Below are 20,130 nucleotides of genomic sequence, written 5' to 3'. Positions count from 1 at the left end.
AATATGAATGAAAATTGATGGTCAGTGGGGTTGTTGGCATGTTAGTAAATGATTCTGCATTCATTTAGTCAGTCAGTAGCTAACAGCACTAACGCTGTGGAAAGATTTTGTTAATGAAAATGTAAAACGACATCCATCAAAGTTGCTGGTGAATGCAGCAGGCCAGGCAGCATCTCTAGGAAGAGGTACAGTCGACATTTCAGGCCGAGACCCTTCGTCAGGACTAACTGAAGGAAGAGTTAGTAAGAGATTTGAAAGTGGGAGGGGGAGGGGGAGATCCAAAATGATAGGAGAAGACAGGAGGGGGAGGGATGGAGCCAAGAGCTGGACAGGTGATTGGCAAAGAGTATACGAGAGGATCATGGGACAGGAGATCTGGGGAGAAAGACAAGGGGGGGGGAACCCAGAGGATGGGCAAGGGGTATAGTCAGAGGGACAGAGGGAGAAAAAGGAGAGTGAGAGAAAGAATGTGTGTATAAAAATAATTAACAGATGGGATACGAGGGGGAGGTGAAGCATTAGCGGAAGTTAGAGAAGTCAATGTTCATGCCATCAGGTTGGAGGCTACCCAGACGGAATATAAGGTGTTGTTCCTCCAACCTGAGTGTGGCTTCACCTTTACAGTAGAGGAGGCCGTGGATAGACATGTCAGAATGGGAATGGGATGTGGAATTAAAATGTGTGGCCACTGGGAGATCCTGCTTTCTCTGGCGGACAGAGCGTAGGTGTTCAGCAAAGCGGTCTCCCAGTCTGCGTCAGGTCTCGCCAATATATAGAAGACCACATCGGGAGCACCGGACGCAGTATATCACCCCAGCCGACTCACAGGCGAAGTGTCGCCTCACCTGGAAGGACTGTTTGGGGCCCTGAATGGTGGTAAGGGAGGAAGTGTAAGGGCATGTGTAGCACTTGTTCCGCATGTTTTAAATACTGAAAAGTCATGCCAGCTGGTAACTTGAGTATTGCTTGCAGCCCTCCCAGCATGTGTTTGTTTTTAAGTTAAACGTAGTCCAATTTATTTTTTTGATACTGTATACATTAAATCAGATATAAACTTGTAAATAAAACTGCATGCCCAGTAAAGCTAGGGATGTATTCACTCATGTTATAGATACACTTGCCACAGTAGTTAGGATTAGCCCCTCCTTTGAAAACAAGAGTTTAAGTTGTTTGCATGAATGTAGCACACAGAGTGGATGTATGCATGTAACACAATGTGCCCCTCAGGATAGGGAACTTCTCAAAAATTAGTTAGCAAGTCGAGTACCATATCACGGCAAAGCTAAAGTAACAAGCAACTTAGAGTCAGTATGGTATTGATACTGATGTTTTCTATCCAAGGTTCTTCCAGGACTCAGGACAGCAAAAACTTCATGGTGTTTTGTTAAGATTTGATAAAACAAAGGAAAGATGAACAGACAGTGATAGAGGTCTACTGAGAAAAGAGAGAGACAAAGGAACCAAGATGGTGCCTAGCGTGGAAGAACTATTTTTATACATACAGATAAGGAAAATCCCATTCAAATTTATAGTTAAGAGTTAACCAATTAAAAAGTCTTTATTCAAATAATGCAGTACAAAAAAAGCTTCTAGAGCTATCCAAAATTATACTTTATATAACCTCGAGAGGCATATTAAATTGTGAAATATATATATGAACTACTTACAATACAAGCAGATAATTAATTGTTAAACTGCAAAGAAAATAAAAATTAAATAGGCTAATCTAAGAAGTAAGCAGTCATGCAATATTGGAAAGTAACATTAGCCTTAACCTATACTTTCAGTTATATTCTTCAGAATCCATTTTCTATGAGCCAATTGAGTTATTTTCAATGTGATAATGGAAGTGCAGAGAAGAAAGTCAGCATTGCCATCAGCAAAACTTGTAGATTTGTACAAGAATTTGAGATGGAAATGCAAACATTGAGAATAATATGTTGCATTCCATAAGATTACCCAGCCAACATATAAGAAGGATATAATGATTTATTTTAGAGAGTGATGACCCATATCTGTAATGATCTTCCTGAAGTCCAACAACACTAAAAGATTGTTAATTCTGCATTTGGTCATAAAATCCAGAGCTATTGCAGGAGCTAATTCCACTTTAGACATCATGTGAGATGCCCTGGTCTCGAGTTGTGATTTGATTAAAGCATGATTGAACTGATGTTTCTGCCAGGAAAATGCCCTGTAAACAAATGGTTAAGATACGTGTTTTGTGACAAATAATAACTTCAAGTATCAGCCATTAAACTAAAAGTAACCAAATGTGCCAAAGCTGACTACATCAGGTAGATCACATATTATTGGTACTGGTGCCCAACGTTGCAAGTTTCTCTGAGTAAGCTTGTGATCAGCCTGATAAACACGAGCTGACCTTTGCAAAGTCTTTGAAACTTAATTCTGAGATTACTTTCGCTTTTTACAAAAAGAATCACATTCAAGGCATTATCTGCAGATCTGTTTGTAGCAGATGGTAAAGCTCTGTTATGGCCACTTGTGAAACAGATATGGCAAAGACAGGTTTATTTTCTGATCTGGCCAGTTTCATCCAGTTGTCTGTGAACATGGATTATCAGCTGAAGAAAACAGCATCTTTGTGTCATCATAGCCTAGTATCTGCAATCTTGAGAATCGAATCCACCACTTTCAGTCATCCGATTTTAATAGCAACAGCAAGCAAGTACCCACCACAATCAGTTTTCTGAATGGACAGCGAACCATGTACACTACTTCACTATTTCTTTCTCTTCTTTTTTTGCTCTCTTTTTGCACTACGGCACCAGTTACCCAGATCAAAGTCAAAGTAAATTTATTATCAAAGTACATGTTGTCATCATATACTACATTGAGATTCATTCCCTTGCAGGCATTTACAGGAAAATAAAGAAATACAATAGGATTTATGAAAACAGTAAACAAAGACTGATAAACAGCTAATGTGCAGAAAAAGACAAATTGAGCACATCAGAATAAATAAGATTGGGAATATGAGTTGCAGAGTCCTTGAAAATGAGTATATAGGTTGAGAATCAGTTCAGATTTGAGCTGAGTGAAGCCAGTTCATGTGCCTGATGTTGTAGGATAATAGCTGTTCTAGAATGAGGTGGTGTGGGGTCCAAGGCTCCTGTACCTCCTGCATGATGGCAGTAGTGAGGAGAGAGCATGGCCTGAATACTGTGTTTGGGGGGGGGAGGGGGCAGTCCATGATGATGGATGTTTCTTTCTTGTGGCAGTGCTTGTTGTAAATGTGCTAAATGATAGGGAGGATTTTACCTGTGATGGACTGGGCTCTATCCATTGCTTCCTGTAGACTTTTCCATTTCTGAGCACTGGTGTTTCCAAGGAAGACTGTGATACAACACTTAGGAAACTCTCCACTGTGCATCTATAGAAGTTGGTCAATGTTTTAGATGACATACCAAGTTTATGCAAGTTTCCAGGAAAACGAAAGCACTGTCATGCCTTCTTTATGATGGCACTCGTGTGCTGCTGATATAATAAAGCTGAGGATAAAGCTAACCTTCTCCTCATCCAATCCCCTCATGAAGTCTAACTTATGGACCTCCAGCTTCTTCCTCCTGGGCTCTTGTACTGTTTGTATGATGTTTGCATGTTCTCCCCATGATCACAAAGTTTCCTCTAGTTGCTCAAGTTTCCTCAAGTTTCCTCAAACTGTTGGTTGGTAGGTTAACTGGTCACTAGGTGTGGCTGGGTGTTGGAATCTGGAGGAGCTGACTGGAATGTGCAGAGAGTAGTGTACTGTTGATTGTTGAATGTTTTTGCATGAACTCAGTGGCCGATAGGGTTCACTTATATGATGTAAAGTTCTATGATTCTATGACTTGCATAATGATCCCCTTTCCATTAAAAAAAATGCCATCGTAGCTTGTCAATTAAAATTTTAAACTGAAAGAGTGCAGAACACCTATTTTCTGATAGAATGGTAGAACATATTCTTATTCACATTTCTTGAGACCTTACTTATAAAGACAAATTTCTCCTTTTTCACTTTCTTGCACCCATTTACCTCATATGCATTTTACCCCAACCTAAAAGGTGAACTAATTACTAGGTCTACTTTACTCCAGCAAGAAATATGTTACCTTCAGAAATTACCTTCATTTCCTCTCTAGACTTAAATACCAGAAGTTTTATATTGAGCTAATAAAAATGTATCCACTGAAATAGGCCAATATTAATTATCTTTAAACAATTTGTGATGGTATTTTAGCAGAAGGAACCTGTTTGAGTTGCTGTCTGAACTGAATCTTTGAAGAAACATTTGTGTTTAGTCCGAAGTGCTCACTTTGGTCTGCACCAAATTCCTCATCTTCAAGTACCTGTCTATCTTCTTAAAATTAATTATGGAATCAGCTTTCACTGTCTGCTTAGAGGGATTATTTTATATCCCAGCAGCTCCCCGAGGGATAATGGAAACATCTTACATCTTTCCTCTTTAACATTGCTTTTATATGTCTTATCTTTTATTTTAAATGATTCAGCAGAGGCTTATTTTGTCCATTAAAGCCACTCAGTCCATTAAGTCTCCCCTTATAATGAAAGAGCTGTATATTTTCCAGCATACTTACATGATTTCTCCCATTTTAACACAGTAAATAACCTCTGCACCGTTTTGAGACTTCTAAATCTTCTGAAATATAATACACTGATTTATCCACAATGCTCCATCTAAGGTCTAACCAGCAACTTGTAAAGTTCAATTACAACCTCTTTTAATTTTGTATGCCCCCCAACCCCCACAGTACACAAGCACTATGGGTAATCTCTAAGTGCAATACTTGGGCATGAGCAACATTTGGATTTAAATGGAACAGTTACCTTCCTTTGATTTCAAATCTCTTTGCTCTTTTTAAATTGCAGCTTTAATTCTTGTTGCTATTTTGTATTTATATTTTAACCATTGTATTGTATAGCATGGGCATGTGCAATACTTGAATGGGACAGCCACTGTTTCAAAGTTGTTTGTTTTTAATTCAATTGTAACTTTGATGTCATTCTAAATAACTCAGATTTTATTTTTAATGCAGTTATTGCACTTACAGTAATTGAATTGCCAGTATACAGTTTTGCACTGAACGGAGCAGCACTGCAAACTCTTCTTCCTCAGCAATGACAATAAAACTCTAAGCTAAACTGAACTAAACTAATCGAACAACATTAGCTACTCACCATTCCTCCAGGACCACCTGTGGCTAGAGAGGACATAAAGATATTGGTCTAGGCTCTAGCAATCTGTTCCCTTGCCTCTCTCAATTACCTGAGGTATATCTCATCAGGTCCTAGGGACTTATCCACCTTAATGCTCTTTAAGAAACCCAACTCTACCTCTTCCTTTACCTCAAAATGCTCTAGCATATCAGTTCACTCAGCACTGATCTCCTCGTCCTCCACATCCTTCTCCAAGGCAAATACTGATGTAAAGTACTCATTAAGAACCTCACTCACATCCTCTACATTCAAGCAAGTATTCTCCCCTTTATTCTTGAGTGGTCCTACCCTTTCCCTAGTTATTTTCTTGTTCTTGATGTACGTGTAGAATGCCTTAGGATTCTCTTTAATCCTACTTGCCAAAGACTTTTCACAGCCCCTCCAGTCTTTTCTAATTCCCTTCTTGAGTTCTTTCTTGGCAGCTTTATAATCTTCAGCCTCTCTGTTTGATTCTGGATTCCTGAACTTTACATACTTTCCTTTTTTTTCTTGACTAAATTCATCACCTCTGTTGATATCCAAAGTTCTCTTACTTTGCCATCCCTGTCCTTCCTTCTTACTGGAACATACGTGTTCTGTATCCTGTGCAGCTGGTCTTTATATTTGGCATGTGGAGGGTTCCCAATTAACTTTACCTAGTTCCTGCCTAACGCACTCATAATTTGCCCTGCTCCAATTTAAAACTCTCCCTCAAGGTCCATACTTAACCATATCTATAGCTACCTAAAACTTCAGAAATTGTGGTCACTGTTCCCTAACTCCTCACCCAATGGAAAGTCAGTTACCGGGCCAGGCTCATTACCCAACATGAGGTCCAGTATAGCCCCTTTTCTTGTTGGACTATCTATATTGATTTAAGAAACACTCCTGGATGCATATAACAAATTCTGCTCCATCTAAATCTCTTGCACTCAGGAAGTCCCAGTTTATATTAGGGAAACCAAAGTCCCCCATGGCAACAACCCTATTGTTTTTGCACCTTTCCTTAATCTGCCTGCATATGTGTTCTATCTGGATAGACAGTGACTAGTTTGGAATAGTCAGTACAGCTTAATGTGTTGCACATCATGTCTAACTAATCTTATAGAGTTTTTTTTAATCTTATAGAGGTTACCATGAAGGTTGATGAAAGAAAAAGTGATGGATATTGTCTACATGGACTTTAGCAAAGTCTTTGGCAATGTTCTGCTTGGAGGCTGGTCCAGAAGGTTAAGTTGCTTGGCATTCAGGATGAAGTAGTCAATTGGATTCAACATTGGCTCAGCAGGAGAAGACAGAGAGTGGTAGTAGATATTTGTCTCACTGATTAGACGTCAGTGACTAGTGCTGTGCTGCAGAGGTCAATGCTGGGTTCATTGTTGCTTATTATATAGATTCATGATTTAGACGATAATCTGGTGAACTGGATCAGCAAATTTGCAGATGACACCAAGGTTGGGGGCACAGTGGACAGCGAGGAAGACCATCAAAGCTTGCGACATGATCTGGGCCAGCTGAGAAGTTGGGGTGTAAAACGAGTAGATAGAATTTAATGAACATAGGTGTGAGATGCTGCACCTTGTGAGGACAAAGCAAGATAAGACTTACACTGTGAATGGTAGGGCACTGAGGTATGCAGTAGAAAAAAGGGACCCAGAAATACTTGGTAAATTCCATAACTCCTTGAAAGTAGCATCATTGGTAGTTAGGGTTGTAAAGAGAGCTTTTAGCTCATTGGACCTGATAAATCAGGGCATTGAGTACTGCGGTTGGGATCCAATCATAAACAAGATAAAATCTGCAGATGCTGGAAATCCGAGCAACACACACAAAATGCTGAAGAAACTTATCAGGCCAGGTATCATCTAGGAAAAGAGCACAGTCGACGTTTCGGGCCAAAACCTCAACTGTACTCTTTTCCTAGATGCTGCCTGACCTGCTGCGTTTCAACAGCATTTTACAGCAGTTGGAATGTTTGTCAAAGTTGTATAAGACATTAGTGAAGTTGTAACCAATGAAAATTGCAAGGACGTTGCTCGGACTTAAGGACATGAGTTATAGGGAAAGGTTGAATAGCTTGTGCATGGGAGGGAGGCTTTGGAGTTCTGAGGTTTTTAACATTCATTCTATGAGGGTCTTGTTTTGTGGATGTCTGTGAAGAGTAAGAATTTCAGGTTATATACTGTATACATTCTCCGATATTAAATTGAACCATTTAAGCCATTTGAAGCATTTGAGGGGTAATCTTTCAAGATATATAAAATTATGAGGGGTATAGATAGAGTGAATGCTTGCAGTCCTTTCCCTTTCAGGTTGGGTGAGAGTAGAATTAGAGGTCATAGATTAAGGATGAAAGGTGAAATATTTAAAGTGAATCTGAGGGTTAAGTTCAGAAATAGTAGGGAATGAGTTGCTAGAAAAAGTGGTACATGCGGGTTCAGTTGGAACACTTAAGAGAAGTTTGGATAGGTACATGGATGAAAGAGGTATGGAGGGCTATGCTCCAGGTGCTGGTAGGTGGGAATAGGCAGAAGACCAGGCCAGCACGGACTAGATGTGTCAAATGGCTCCTTTCTGTATTGTAGTGCCCTATGACCTGATAACTCTAAATCCTTTCCTAAATTTCCCTTTTATCTCTTGAAAAGCTCCTCAAACTCTTCCACTCAACCTTGCCATCACCAGTCATTTTCCATGAATATACCTTGCTATTTTTAGATCAAAGTTGGGATGTGAGTGCAAATTTATCATGGCCAGTACAGACTCCATTCTTACAGGTCCTTCATTTGCTTCCTTGACAACACATATTATTGACCAGGTTGTCCCCATAGCATTTCCTCTCTTCCTTAGCACACTGTATAATTTTTGATTATGTTTTAATGAAAACAGCACTTAAGATGTTAACATGGAAATACTTCGGAATAATAGGAATAGTATCCAATTAAAGAAAAGAGTCAGATCGAATTTTTCTATCCCAAGCAGAACAGATGGTTCTCCAAAAATAGTGAACCCTCCCATGCTATAATTGTTCATCTGTTTGAATAAATTTCTACTGTTCTATACATTTTAGCCAAAATCTTAATACGACATAATACCACACCTTCGTTCCACAGTTTTTCAAAATCTAAAGCATTTGGACTTGTAATCTTCCACATAAATAAGATTCATTTACAAAAGAGAAGGGATAAATAGATTGGATCTTCCAATGCTGCAATGTTGTATTTTTACTCCCTGGTGGGATCCATCTCCCTTGTGCTAAATAAAATGCCTATTTTAAAATACGTGCATGTATTAAATATCATGAATGAGATATTGGTGTCTCATTATGCAGGGCTTAATGTGAACAAGTTTTATGCTGAATAAAGAAAAGGAAAAAGCAGATAAGCAAAAATATATCTGTAAAGTTGCCTAAAGAATTTTAAGGTGAGATGAAATCAAACTAAATGTTAAAGGCTAATTCCTGCAGGTGGAAGCTGAACTAGCTGCAGACTTCTGAACATGCAAGATCTTGGAATCTGAATCCAAATAGTTTTCTTAGGAGTGAATCTCGGACATCTTTTTCAGCAGCATTGGAGTGGTGTTTGATATGTGTAAAAAAATAAGGATTTGTTGAACTGTTGGTTCAAAATGATCCTGAGACCTTTCTGTATGTACTAATGTGAAGATTATACATTGAGTTTGGGACACTAGGATGACCTAGATAACAAGAATGTAACAGCAGTTCTGCTTCAGCTATAAGCAAAACAAAGTAATTTGTATTCAACAGGGAACAAGCTTGAGTTGATTCTCAGAAGAACTATCATGTGCAGTGAAGGCTAAAACATGGGCTGGATTTCAGATAATTACCTCCACTATATGTTAAAGGAGGTTGCTGCTCTTCAGCTGCTAGGCTTCAGGAGGTGATCATAGATCTTAAAAACACAGTAAAGACTGATTTCTTTAATCTCCACCAAACCCCACTGACAGTTGATTTCACTGGATTCCTTTGATGTGAGTATTGTCTTTTAAAATGTGGGCGATACCGGACATTTCTAATCTTTAGCATCTCAAGTGGCCTCAGGAGATGATGGTGCCAAGCTTCATTTTTATGCTAATTGTGTTCCTATATTAACATTAGCACATTACAAGCTACTGGTCAAATAATAGTAGTGGATAGAATGCACTAACATGGGATAAAACTGAATGTGGTGGTGCCTCCATACCATTTCTCCTTTTGTCCCTGTTACAGGTTAGAGGACTGTTGTGATGAGGTGTTGTCAGGCTTATCCAGTCTCCACCCAGCTAACAGGAGTCACCTGCCACTCATTTCCAACTCACCTCTGCAGCCTATTTAAAGCCAGCTCACATCCACAGTCCTTGTTCATCCATTGAACCAGCCAGCCTCAACCAGTTGCTCCTGACCTTCACTGTGGTGTTGGTGGCTGTGCTTAGTACCTGCTCAGTCTTGTTGTGTGGCCCCTTGTGTCTTATTATTTTGCAGATATTAGTAGAGTTCCATTTACTGCTAAATTGTCTCTGCTGCTCTGCTTTTGGGTCAAGCCTCCTTTATATTGCTGACAGATGTGGGTTGGGTATTGTTGAAGTCATTTATTGAGCTGCTGTTGTTCATCCTAGAGTCAATTTATTCTGCATGTACAGTCCCTATGGTTGAAAATACTACTTACTGTCAGTTTCAAATTGTTGTCAATATAGCCACAGATTGAAAAGTGCGATGTTTTTCTTTATGCCACTTGTTGATAATTTTGAACCTGGCAGACAATTTGATAGGAATAATTAAAGGCAATATTACAGAAGAGCAGAGAGTGAGTTTGAGGAATAACCTATGAGTTCCTAGACCATTGGTCACCAGCATCAAAGTTATTGCAGTTTTCCATTAACAGAGGGCTTGCTGATTTATTTGCAGTCATTAATTTTCTCTGGGCTGTTGCTTCTTTTGGACAATCAGTTTAAACAGTGTGTAATGATGCAGCTCTATGCCATGATTGCACTTGCTTATTTTCAGTAATAAATGATCAATCATGATACAGGATTGAACTACAATAAATCAGTGAATATTCTGAGAAATAGTTTTCAAAGAGCCTGACTAAAATATTTATTTTTTTCTCTTATCATTTAACTGTGGAGTTTTGAATTGGCAATTTGCCATTTATTGGCATATTTTAAGATGCCAAAGAGGATTATCTTTGATCTGTCTTAGAATACTCAATTCAAATTAAAGGTTACTTGTACCCAAGAAAGCCACAACTAAAATTAATACAGCAGTAAATGCTGGATTCTGAGTCAAGAGACAAAAAATGTCAAGTCCAAGATGTAAATAATTAATGCTATTTAAAACTAACACTGAAAATTTAATTGTCTTAAGTTTGAATGTTGAAAATTACAGAAAATATGTAGTTTGTTAATGGAGTGTTTGTTCATCACTTATTTTTTCACCTATTATTCGGGTACGGTAATTGATATTAATGGATAATTAATTTAAATGTATCTCTTTGTCACAGCAATTTTTTTTATGGAGGTAGCAAAAGGCTGTGAGCACTTTTTTTTTACTGTGTATTCTTAAGCAGTCTGGTCAGCTACTCTAGATCTTCAGTCCTGCCTAATTGTTTAATGCATGCACTGAAAATAGTTTTGCTTGCTTGAAGACAGCTTCAAATCTGCTTGGGTTTGTCCTAAAGCCGTCAGATGTATATCAATAAAAACGATCATTCTTTAAGTGGTACAATTTCACTTTAATTCTTTGCTATTTTCTGCCATTTAGGTGTTGGAGGCATAGACTGGCATGAAAATAACAAAAAGCAGGGGAAATGGGCAGGAAGTGGAAAGGGAAAGAGAGATAGATAGGAAAGTTGGGGAGGAGGGTTGCATTGGGTCTAGGAAGCATCAAATAGTCCATTGTTGAGTAATAGGGTCCCCAACCTGCGGAGTAGCCTATAGAGCCAATGTTGCAAAGACTACTGAAGCTACTGAACACAGCATATCTTGAGCAGTGCTGCGGTTACAGTATTGTCAGAGCTCCCTGACTGCATAACAGCAGCATTTATAAATCAATATAGAGAAGTCAGGGAAAGTAAAATTGATGGTCTTACAGAAATTGTTTATTCCTCTCCAGATTCCACCTGACTTGCAAAGTTTCTCCGGCATTTTGAGTGTGTTACCGATAATTTTATTATAATTTTAATTTCTAGGCAGTGGGTGTTTGCATTTTTATATCTCCCTTTTTAATATTGGGGAGATATTATTTCTGTTTTCCTCACTGCATTCCAAGAGTGTACCATAAGGTACTTCTCTGTCACCATCTGCAAAAGCGCTCCAAAGTAATTGGTTGTAAATAACTCTGGAGTGCCCACCTTTCTCTTTTCTTCCACTTGGTTGGTCCATTGGCCCCAGGTTGGTTATTGAGAATCAGTACCCTTCTGATTTCCACCATTGATTCCACTAATCTGGCTCCACTAGATCTGGCATCTCAGTTGATCAACAACCCTTGCCAGAGAGGGTGAAGCTGCACTTAATATAAAAATACATTCAGGGTATTACTGTATGCTTTGTAAATTAGCAGTTAACTCAAGGCAAGTGAAGTTTATTGTTGTTTAACTACATATATGTATATAATGTGCATAATATAATGTATATAAAAACGAGACAATGTCTTGGAATCCGGGTGTAAAGCATGTAACACACATCACTCACGATAAGATATGAAGGTAAGGATAAAATCTACAGGTGAATCACACATAAATAAGAAACTAAAGTGCATTAATATTAAATATTGTGAGGTACAGAACAGATTAACCAGTAACACCTGGAATACGATCATAAAATTATATTTTTATTCAGATTTTTTTCAACACAAAGAGAGAGGGAAATCTTTAGAATAATTGGTAAACTGCTTTAGTGCAGTAATTTAGTTACATCATGTATTATTTACCGTGGGACATATCTAGTTTCTCAATAACCAAACATAACATTATGCCTTGTTCAAATGATATAATTGGATTTAAAAATACACTCAAATTAAAGTTTTACAAAACCTCTGTGTCTCATTGTTCTAGGATTCAGACAGTGGTGTTTGTGCACTAAAATATTGGCACAGCAGTTGCCGAGTTAATGTCTCAGGTTACACAATGCTGGAGATGTCTTATCCTGTTCACTGAGGGCTCCTAGAATCAATGTGCTTATCTTGGAGCAGTCCAAAATACTCAGAAGAATTGTCCTTTCAGAAGGTTATTTACAGAATTATTTCATGCAAATAATGTACAGGAATTTTTTTAAAAAATAGGAAAATATACAGAACCATTAGGAGTTATAATAAAATTGAGCCAAAAAAAAAATCTAATCTGGAATAAGGCCAGTGAATCAAACAGCGTAAATGATTAAAGAGATGATGATTGCATGCATCAGCTCAGCAGAAGATTGAGGGGCACGGCTAGAAGCCAGACAAGTCAAGAGGAGAACAATCAAAAAGACTTATCGGACCAACTAGCTTTATGCCTTATGTTTTGTGACCTCATTGTCTCTTTATAATAGGTTGCATTTATTACCATTGTTCATCTAAAGAGCTGCAGAATACTAATTGACTAATAATTTCACACAAACAAGTCACATAGGCATCAGAAATGCTAGGTGGTAAGGAATGCATGGGATAAATTTCCATGTATAATGTATCTGTAAAAAAGAAATCATAGAAATTAGTCAGTTGGGTTTTAGGTGATCTGTGAGAAACAGGTACTTTTCCTCTATTTCTCAAGAACATTACATAGAAAGTTTATCAACAATACTGACAAAATATTTAAATGAGTTAATTCTTCATTCAGGTGTGGAAATGGGATCTAGAATTTGATTTGGAACTGTGAAAGGTACCTTTTACATAAATTCAGTTCTTATCACAGTAATGAAACCTGCATATATTAGAAATTTTAGCACTAGTTCAGTTTTAAATTCAAACCGCTTCAGAAATTGAGCATGCAATCATATGATTTCATAAAGCTACTACAGCATGGCAGGAAACCATTCACTCATCAAGCACACACTTTTGGTTAAAAATGTCCAATTAAAGTAATAATCTCTTCCCCTGTGTTCAGAAATCAACCACTGTTCAGCATCCAACTCACCTGGCTCTACATCCCACACTCCCTTTAAATTCATTGGCTTTTCTTTCCAATGTTCCCTTTAAATACAAGAACACAAAGAGAAGGAGCAGGATTTGGTCACTTGCCCCTCACTATTCAATATGACCATATCTGGTCTAAGTTGCCCTTGTCTCTCCTGCTGTGCTAGTTCCTCATAACCTTCAGTTTCTGGATCATTCAATTATTTATCTATCTCCACCTTAAATATATTTAATGATTAGGAATTCACTGCTCTTGGGGGGCAGAGAACATTAGGAATTCACAATTAACACACATCAAAGTTGCTGGTGAACGCTGCAGGCCAGGCAGCATCTCTAGGAAGAGGTACAGTTGACGTTTCAGACCGAGACCCTTCGTCAGCACTCGGCCTGAAACGTCGACTGTACCTCTTCCTAGAGATGCTGCCTGGTCTGCTGCATTCACCAGCAACTTTGATGTGTGTTGCTTGAATTTCCAGCATCTGCAGCATTCCTGTTGTTTGTGGAATTCACAATTCTTTGGTTCAGTAGAAATGTTACCATATGATTGTGTAACATCTTAAAAAATTAAAATTTTTTTGCTTGTATGTCCTCCCCATGAGCACTGCACATGAATATGAGAAAAATGTCAGCTCCTAAGTATATACACCCCCATGGAAGCCACACTGTTCTCTGTAAGCCTGCCCTAGCACTTATAGCTGTTTCTCTCTCAGCACCATATTCCTATTCTCTCCCCAGATATCTTAATACCTTTTATGTTTCAGATATATCTAGCTCCTTAAGTCTATTCAGCAGCTTAGTCTTCTTCCCCTTCTGTGATAGCAAATTCCACAAGATCATCACCTTTTCAGTGAAGAAATTTTCACTGTGACCTCCATAGCCCACAGGCCAGGGAAGTCATCCTCTTCCTATGCAATCTGTATCATCCTATCAGATGTTTCAATATTTCAGTGAGATTTCCTCTCTTTTTTCTAAAACAGTGAATATAATTCTTCAGGATTGTTTTGGAAGATATAAATAGGTGACTAACACCCAATAGTAATTTTAACTGCAATTCTAGTATTTAATCATACAGGCCTTTGATGGCCTTTGTATAGCATGTTCCAACATCTATCCATGAGTCTTTGATTGAATTCCCAACCTGCTATACCTATAATCAATCAACACGCTCTATAATTCAAAGAACTGAGGAACTATTACTTAATCATTACATAAGGTACATTTCCCCCCTTAATTTTGGGGTATCAGCTCAAACAATATATTACAATTATAATGCAGCTAATAAATTTCTATGTTATTAAATTGTTTCTCTCGTATGGTTTTCTATTTTATAGGGTAAACGACACAAGAGTTCACTGGAAGTCGTCACCACACCAGACTCCAACCGGGGCCGCAACGAGAAGAAAGCCATCAAGTAGGTGCTGCGGTCAGGAAATGAGAGGGGCTTGGAAAGGTTAAGACCTCAAGCCACAATCTTTTATCAAAGTAAAGCTCTCGCATTGATTTCACTCTGACAAAAGTGATAAAGCAATAACTCGTTGGTGTTCCAAATATCAATGTAAATATTTAATTTCTTTACGCTGTGACACCTGCTGATTTTATTGTCCATTTTGATGGTATGAAATCTTTTGTTAAAGCAACAAAATTATCTTGACAGCTTTCTTTTCCTCTTGAAGGCTGCGTGTAATCAAATATGTTGGAAGATCCAGTATACAATCTTTGCAGCCTCTCAGAAGATATAAATCTCTCTTTGTTCATGAGTTATGTACTATATATATTTCTATTTGAGGTTGGGAACAAAATTCAGCATTAAAACTATGAGGCAATTCTTTCCTGCAAAAGTAATAGTAACCATTTTTTCCTGCAGCTTGTATAAAAGAAAGAATTTATGGAGCAAATATGAGAATAGATCATTATGGGTTGATATCCTTGTAGCGTGCAGTTGAAGACAACAGGTAGCAGGAATTTTCTGCACTATTCCTGAGACATATTGACTGCAATTATAATTTTGTTCTTTCAGCTTCAACGTGTTTACCACAGCTTTTAGATTATCACAATGTACCTTGTTTCCCTCTTCATTAAGCTCTGAAACCTGACAGGTGTTGCCGACAATTTTGAAGAAGTTATAAATATTACTCTAAAGTGTTAGAAATGTTGTTCATTTTTATTTGGTTTGCTAGGTAAGTCACTTGAAGGTACTTCTAAATGAGGTTGGGAGGGAAACCAAATCCGTTTCCTTTCCTTGTTATCATGCTGTTGAATGTCTATTAATTGTACTGAATCATTTCATTGATTTCAGCTTAGATGACAAAGTCAATGTGCAAATTTTGTTATGAACTAGGCTTGAGGGCTGCAAATTAAGATACTGTAATGTGTTAAATTAATTTTCTTTTACCTTTTTCTCCAGTTTAGCATACAATGATTAAATTGTCATTTATTCCTTGTCATCTCAAAGATCTGATTAACGAAATGACTAGATAGTTTTTATATAATGCCAAGACAGTACAGATCTTGAATGAACTAATGTGGTTTACTTCAGCAGCGATTCTACAGAGTGCGCTGTGTGTTTGTTTATATTTAAATTGTAATGGAATGCAACAGTGTATGCAGAAATCTCTCTCTCTCTCTCTCCCTCTGGCTCAGCACTGCAACAGTTCTCCACCTAGCCCTATGTAATTAGCCCACGTTTTCTGCTGTTTACACATTGGGCAATATCTGCTGCATGGGTACAGTACTAGAAATATTCCCAGTTACAATTCCAGTCTCCTGTTTATGTTAAAAGATTCAAGAAATTTAGTGTTTAAATGGTACACCTTTAGGTCTTGGCCCTTCAATACATGATCAACAGAAAATGGATCTTTATTAAATTACACAATGGTCATAATCACATTTCTGAACAATGATGTGAGGATTTTTGTCTTCCCAATTTCAGCAGGATATTAGGTCAAGAATAGGTAAGGATTTACTTAATATTATGTTTCATTCCACTGTGTAAGATAGGTCACTGTCTGAAGAGCAGATAACAGGGTGTGTGACTACTTGTATGTGACAGAGTACATGACACAAATGGATCCCAAATATTGTTGAACAACTTGTATAGTTTACAAGCATTTGTCACTTAGCAGCTGTCCATCACTAATGACTTTGTAACACAGATTTTAGGTGCAGATTTTGAAATATATTTTGAAGTTACTCTTAAAGACAAAAATGCTACAATTATTTTGTGCCTTGTGCTGTTAAATTTAGATTTATATTCTTTAGTCAATCAATATAATTTTGGAATATGTAATCCAATTATGTAGTTTGGAGGATAGAGCTTGGATATGTTACTTATAGTTTTGGTGGTGCCCCTCAGCAGAGCTGCAGTCTAGCGGCTACCTACCAGTCTCCACAGTCTTGATTCCAGGAGTGGGTGCAGAGGAATGATGAACAGTACTGTCATTGGTTGGAACAGTTAGTTATCTGCCTTCTAATGCTGAGCAGACCTCAGGTCTGGGCGATCTGGGCTAGCCCACATTTCTGTGGGTGAAAGCGCCTTGTTAAAGAGAGAGCTCAGAGGGGAATAGCCAGACTGGCTCAAGCTAGCAGGAAGGCGACAGTAACTCAAATAGCTACATGTTACATCGGCAGTGTGAAGAAGAGCATCTCTGAATGCACAATACATTGAAGCTTGAAGCAGAAGACCACGAACATAAACTCAGTGGCCACTTTCTAAGGTACAGAAGGTAACTAATAAAGTGGCCACTGAGTATATGAGGTTCCTACCAACACATTGGAATCCCTAACCTGTGATGTCTCAAAAGGATCATTTGAAATGGCATTCTTCAGGAAAACGAAGAAGCTCAGTAGAAAGAGTGCATCGCCTCCCAAGCTGTTCGACTTGTCCATCAACACTGACACAACTGCAGTAGAGCCTGTGGGCCCCATTTGGCCTCATCAGCCACCTCAGAACCCACAGAACTAGGGTCCTCCTTCCTCCCAAAGGGCCTGTCTAGGAGAGAGAAGATATATCTGCATGGGATAGTAACAGCACTGTCTCAAGTATTTAATATATTCTTGCAACTACACACAATATCTGAATACCTGGCAAATGAAAACCACCTTAAATCTCACTTGATTTCATTTCCTGACTTTATCCAAAAGGTGTGTTTTTAATTCTGCCTCCTCCAAGCACAATTATTTTTTCTTCAGATCCCCCCCTCAATTATATCATTTCATATTCTGGAATAGGAATATTCTTTTATACTCATCAAGCTGACAGATGTTATACTGGGAAATCGATTGCTTTTCATTTCAGGCGCACTAGTCAAGATGAGCATGCTTGATGAAGAGTATAGAGATTTCCATCAAAGTGCTTCATCTTCCACCATTAAATTAGACTGGGCTTGGAGCAGCTCGGTGCTTGGAGACTAAGAAACTAAACTGAGATTGTGAGGCTCATACATAGAACATAGAAATCTACAGCACATTACAGGCCCTTCAGCCCACAATGTTGTGCCGGCCATGTAACCTATTCTAGAAACTGCCTAGAATTTCCTTACCGCATAGCCCTCTTCCACCAGGCCATCAGACTGATGACCTTACACTGACTTGAGTGTACTCCATATTACATTGACTGTTCTATTTATTATAAATTACTATGATTGTGCATTGCACATTTTGATGGTGATGTAACATAAAGATTTTTACTCCTCATGTATGTGAAGGATGAAAGAAATAAAGTCAATTCAATTCAATTCATTCTATTTTTCTAAGCTCCATGTACCCAAGAGTCTCTTAAAAGACCCTATTGTATCCACTTCCACTACTCTAACTGGCAGTGCATTCCACGCACCCACCACTCTCTGTGTGAAAAACCTACCTCTGACATCACCCTTGTACCTACTTCCAAGCACCTTAAAACTATGCCCCTCGTGTTAGCTATTTCAGCCCTGGGAAAAAACTTATACTAAATTTATTTAGAGATTATCGAACCGACCATTCATGGATTGTAAAACCAGCTCAAGACAATATAGTGAACTAAACATTAACCTTTTAACGACTGTCAGCATTCATTTATTCCCATCTGACCAAAGATTTCAAAAATAAAGTCACATTCTACATTTCAGTATGTTTAGCCACCTGTTCCAAATGTGTCTGTCACGGATATTTTTAGCTGGATGTTCTCAAAAATTTATCTCTACAGATAAAAACAGTAAGCATCAGAAGTTTAGTCCAAAGCTCGTTTTTCAGGAAAGAGAAATAATTAGCTGGAATATATTTTTATTAACAATTATCTAGATTTCAGTATTGAAGCTATGTTTTACAATTCAGCACAGCAATACTTTTACAGCTCGGGGGTGTCAGAGTTCAGATTTCAATTCCGGCATCCTCTGTAAGGAACTTGTAGGTCCTCCCTATGAATGTGTGGGCTTCCTGCCACAGTCCAAAGTCCCAGTTAATCAGTTAATTGGTCATTGTAAATCCTCCTGTGATTAGGCTAGTGTTAATTAGGTAGGTTGCTGGGCAGTGTGGCTCATAGGACCAGAAAGTCCCATTCTGTGCTGTATCTCTAAATAATTTTTTTTTAAATCACCTCTTGCACAAATATGTGGACTTAAAGATGGAGCCTGACACTAAACCCAAAATGTAGAATCCCGAAGTGCAATTTTTAACAGTGTGGAGTTAGCAGATGTATTTTCAAGTCATAAACGTAGAATAATATTTAGAAATATGTTCCAAAACTATCTTTACCAAGTTTCTTTTTATGAAAATGCCTTCAGTCTATTTTGTGAAAATCTATCCAAATATTTAAACTAAAGATAGTTGTCAATGCTCAAAAATAAAATACTTGCAACTTTTTCCATCTAGTGCCAGGACCAATCCCTACAGGACTTCAATAATAAGAATTAATAAAGTATGAAGTTCCCTTTGCTTTGTCAATATAGTTTAAATGAAAATTCCATCAATCACTCCCAAGACAAGTTTGTATTATTTAATAGAGGTTAACGCTTCATCTGTACTGAGTGTCCTGCCATGCAGATTTTCATACACGATCATCATCGGCTTCATTGCAGCCAAGTACCAGATTGGGGTGGTGCAGAGTAAATCTTTAAACCAAATTCTTGGCTTTTCAGCAGCTAAGTTTTCTTTTTTTTGGGGGGGGGGGCTACTAGAAGATTTAAATCCACACAACTCCAGCAGGATACTACCGATTAAAACTAGCACTGGGACTAACTATCCACTGGAGGAGTCTGCCAGAATGATTAAAACAAAATAAATGGGATCAACTTGTTTATTTGACAAAACTCTCACTTTTATTCCATAAACTGAAATATATTGAAAAACAATGGCACATATTCCCAACTAGTAAAGACTTGCCCTTCTCATTCAAGTCTGGCGATAACACCGCTTGTGATAAAGATACATGTAAGTTGTATATAATTAGACTCTATTTATTACCCTTTCCTGGAAAATCTCAGTGCTTTCATTGAGAAAAGTTGTTGTAGTTTCTGTCACATCCACTTGCCGCATTCTGAGCAAATTGACTGCTTGCTGTAAAAAAGATCACATACTATAATCATGAGTCTAATGCCCCCATATGCAACTCGTTGTTTGACATTAGTGTCAGTAGACACAGATTTAAAACAATATAGAGCCACGCTGATGCACTAATATTTGGGAATTTTACATTGTTCTCCACAGTTTACTAAATATAACTATAGTGGAAGTTTCATTAGTGTTTATGCATTTATTTCCTTGATTCGGTAGATTATTATTGTGGAATACAGTAATGTGCTGTGGACAGAAATCTAGGTAGAAGAGAGGATAGG

At 38.0% G+C, this 20,130-nt stretch overlaps 1 protein-coding gene across 4 annotated transcripts in view; it reads left to right on the top strand.

The window, feature by feature from the left end:
* The window catches only part of LOC140205152 (synaptotagmin-7-like), a 553,316-nt gene that overhangs the window by 387,274 nt on the left and 145,912 nt on the right, over positions 1–20,130 (top strand). For all 4 annotated transcript variants that reach the window (XM_072272427.1, XM_072272426.1, XM_072272425.1 and 1 more), the window contains exon 3: positions 14,653–14,732. In XM_072272427.1, the coding sequence (XP_072128528.1) occupies positions 14,653–14,732 (80 nt within the window). The remainder of the gene's footprint in view (positions 1–14,652; positions 14,733–20,130) is intronic.

The sequence above is a fragment of the Mobula birostris genome, chromosome 11, assembly GCF_030028105.1.
Source record: "Mobula birostris isolate sMobBir1 chromosome 11, sMobBir1.hap1, whole genome shotgun sequence".
In the NCBI taxonomy this organism is placed as follows: domain Eukaryota; kingdom Metazoa; phylum Chordata; class Chondrichthyes; order Myliobatiformes; family Myliobatidae; genus Mobula; species Mobula birostris.
This window is presented reverse-complemented; position numbering and strand designations above follow the sequence as displayed.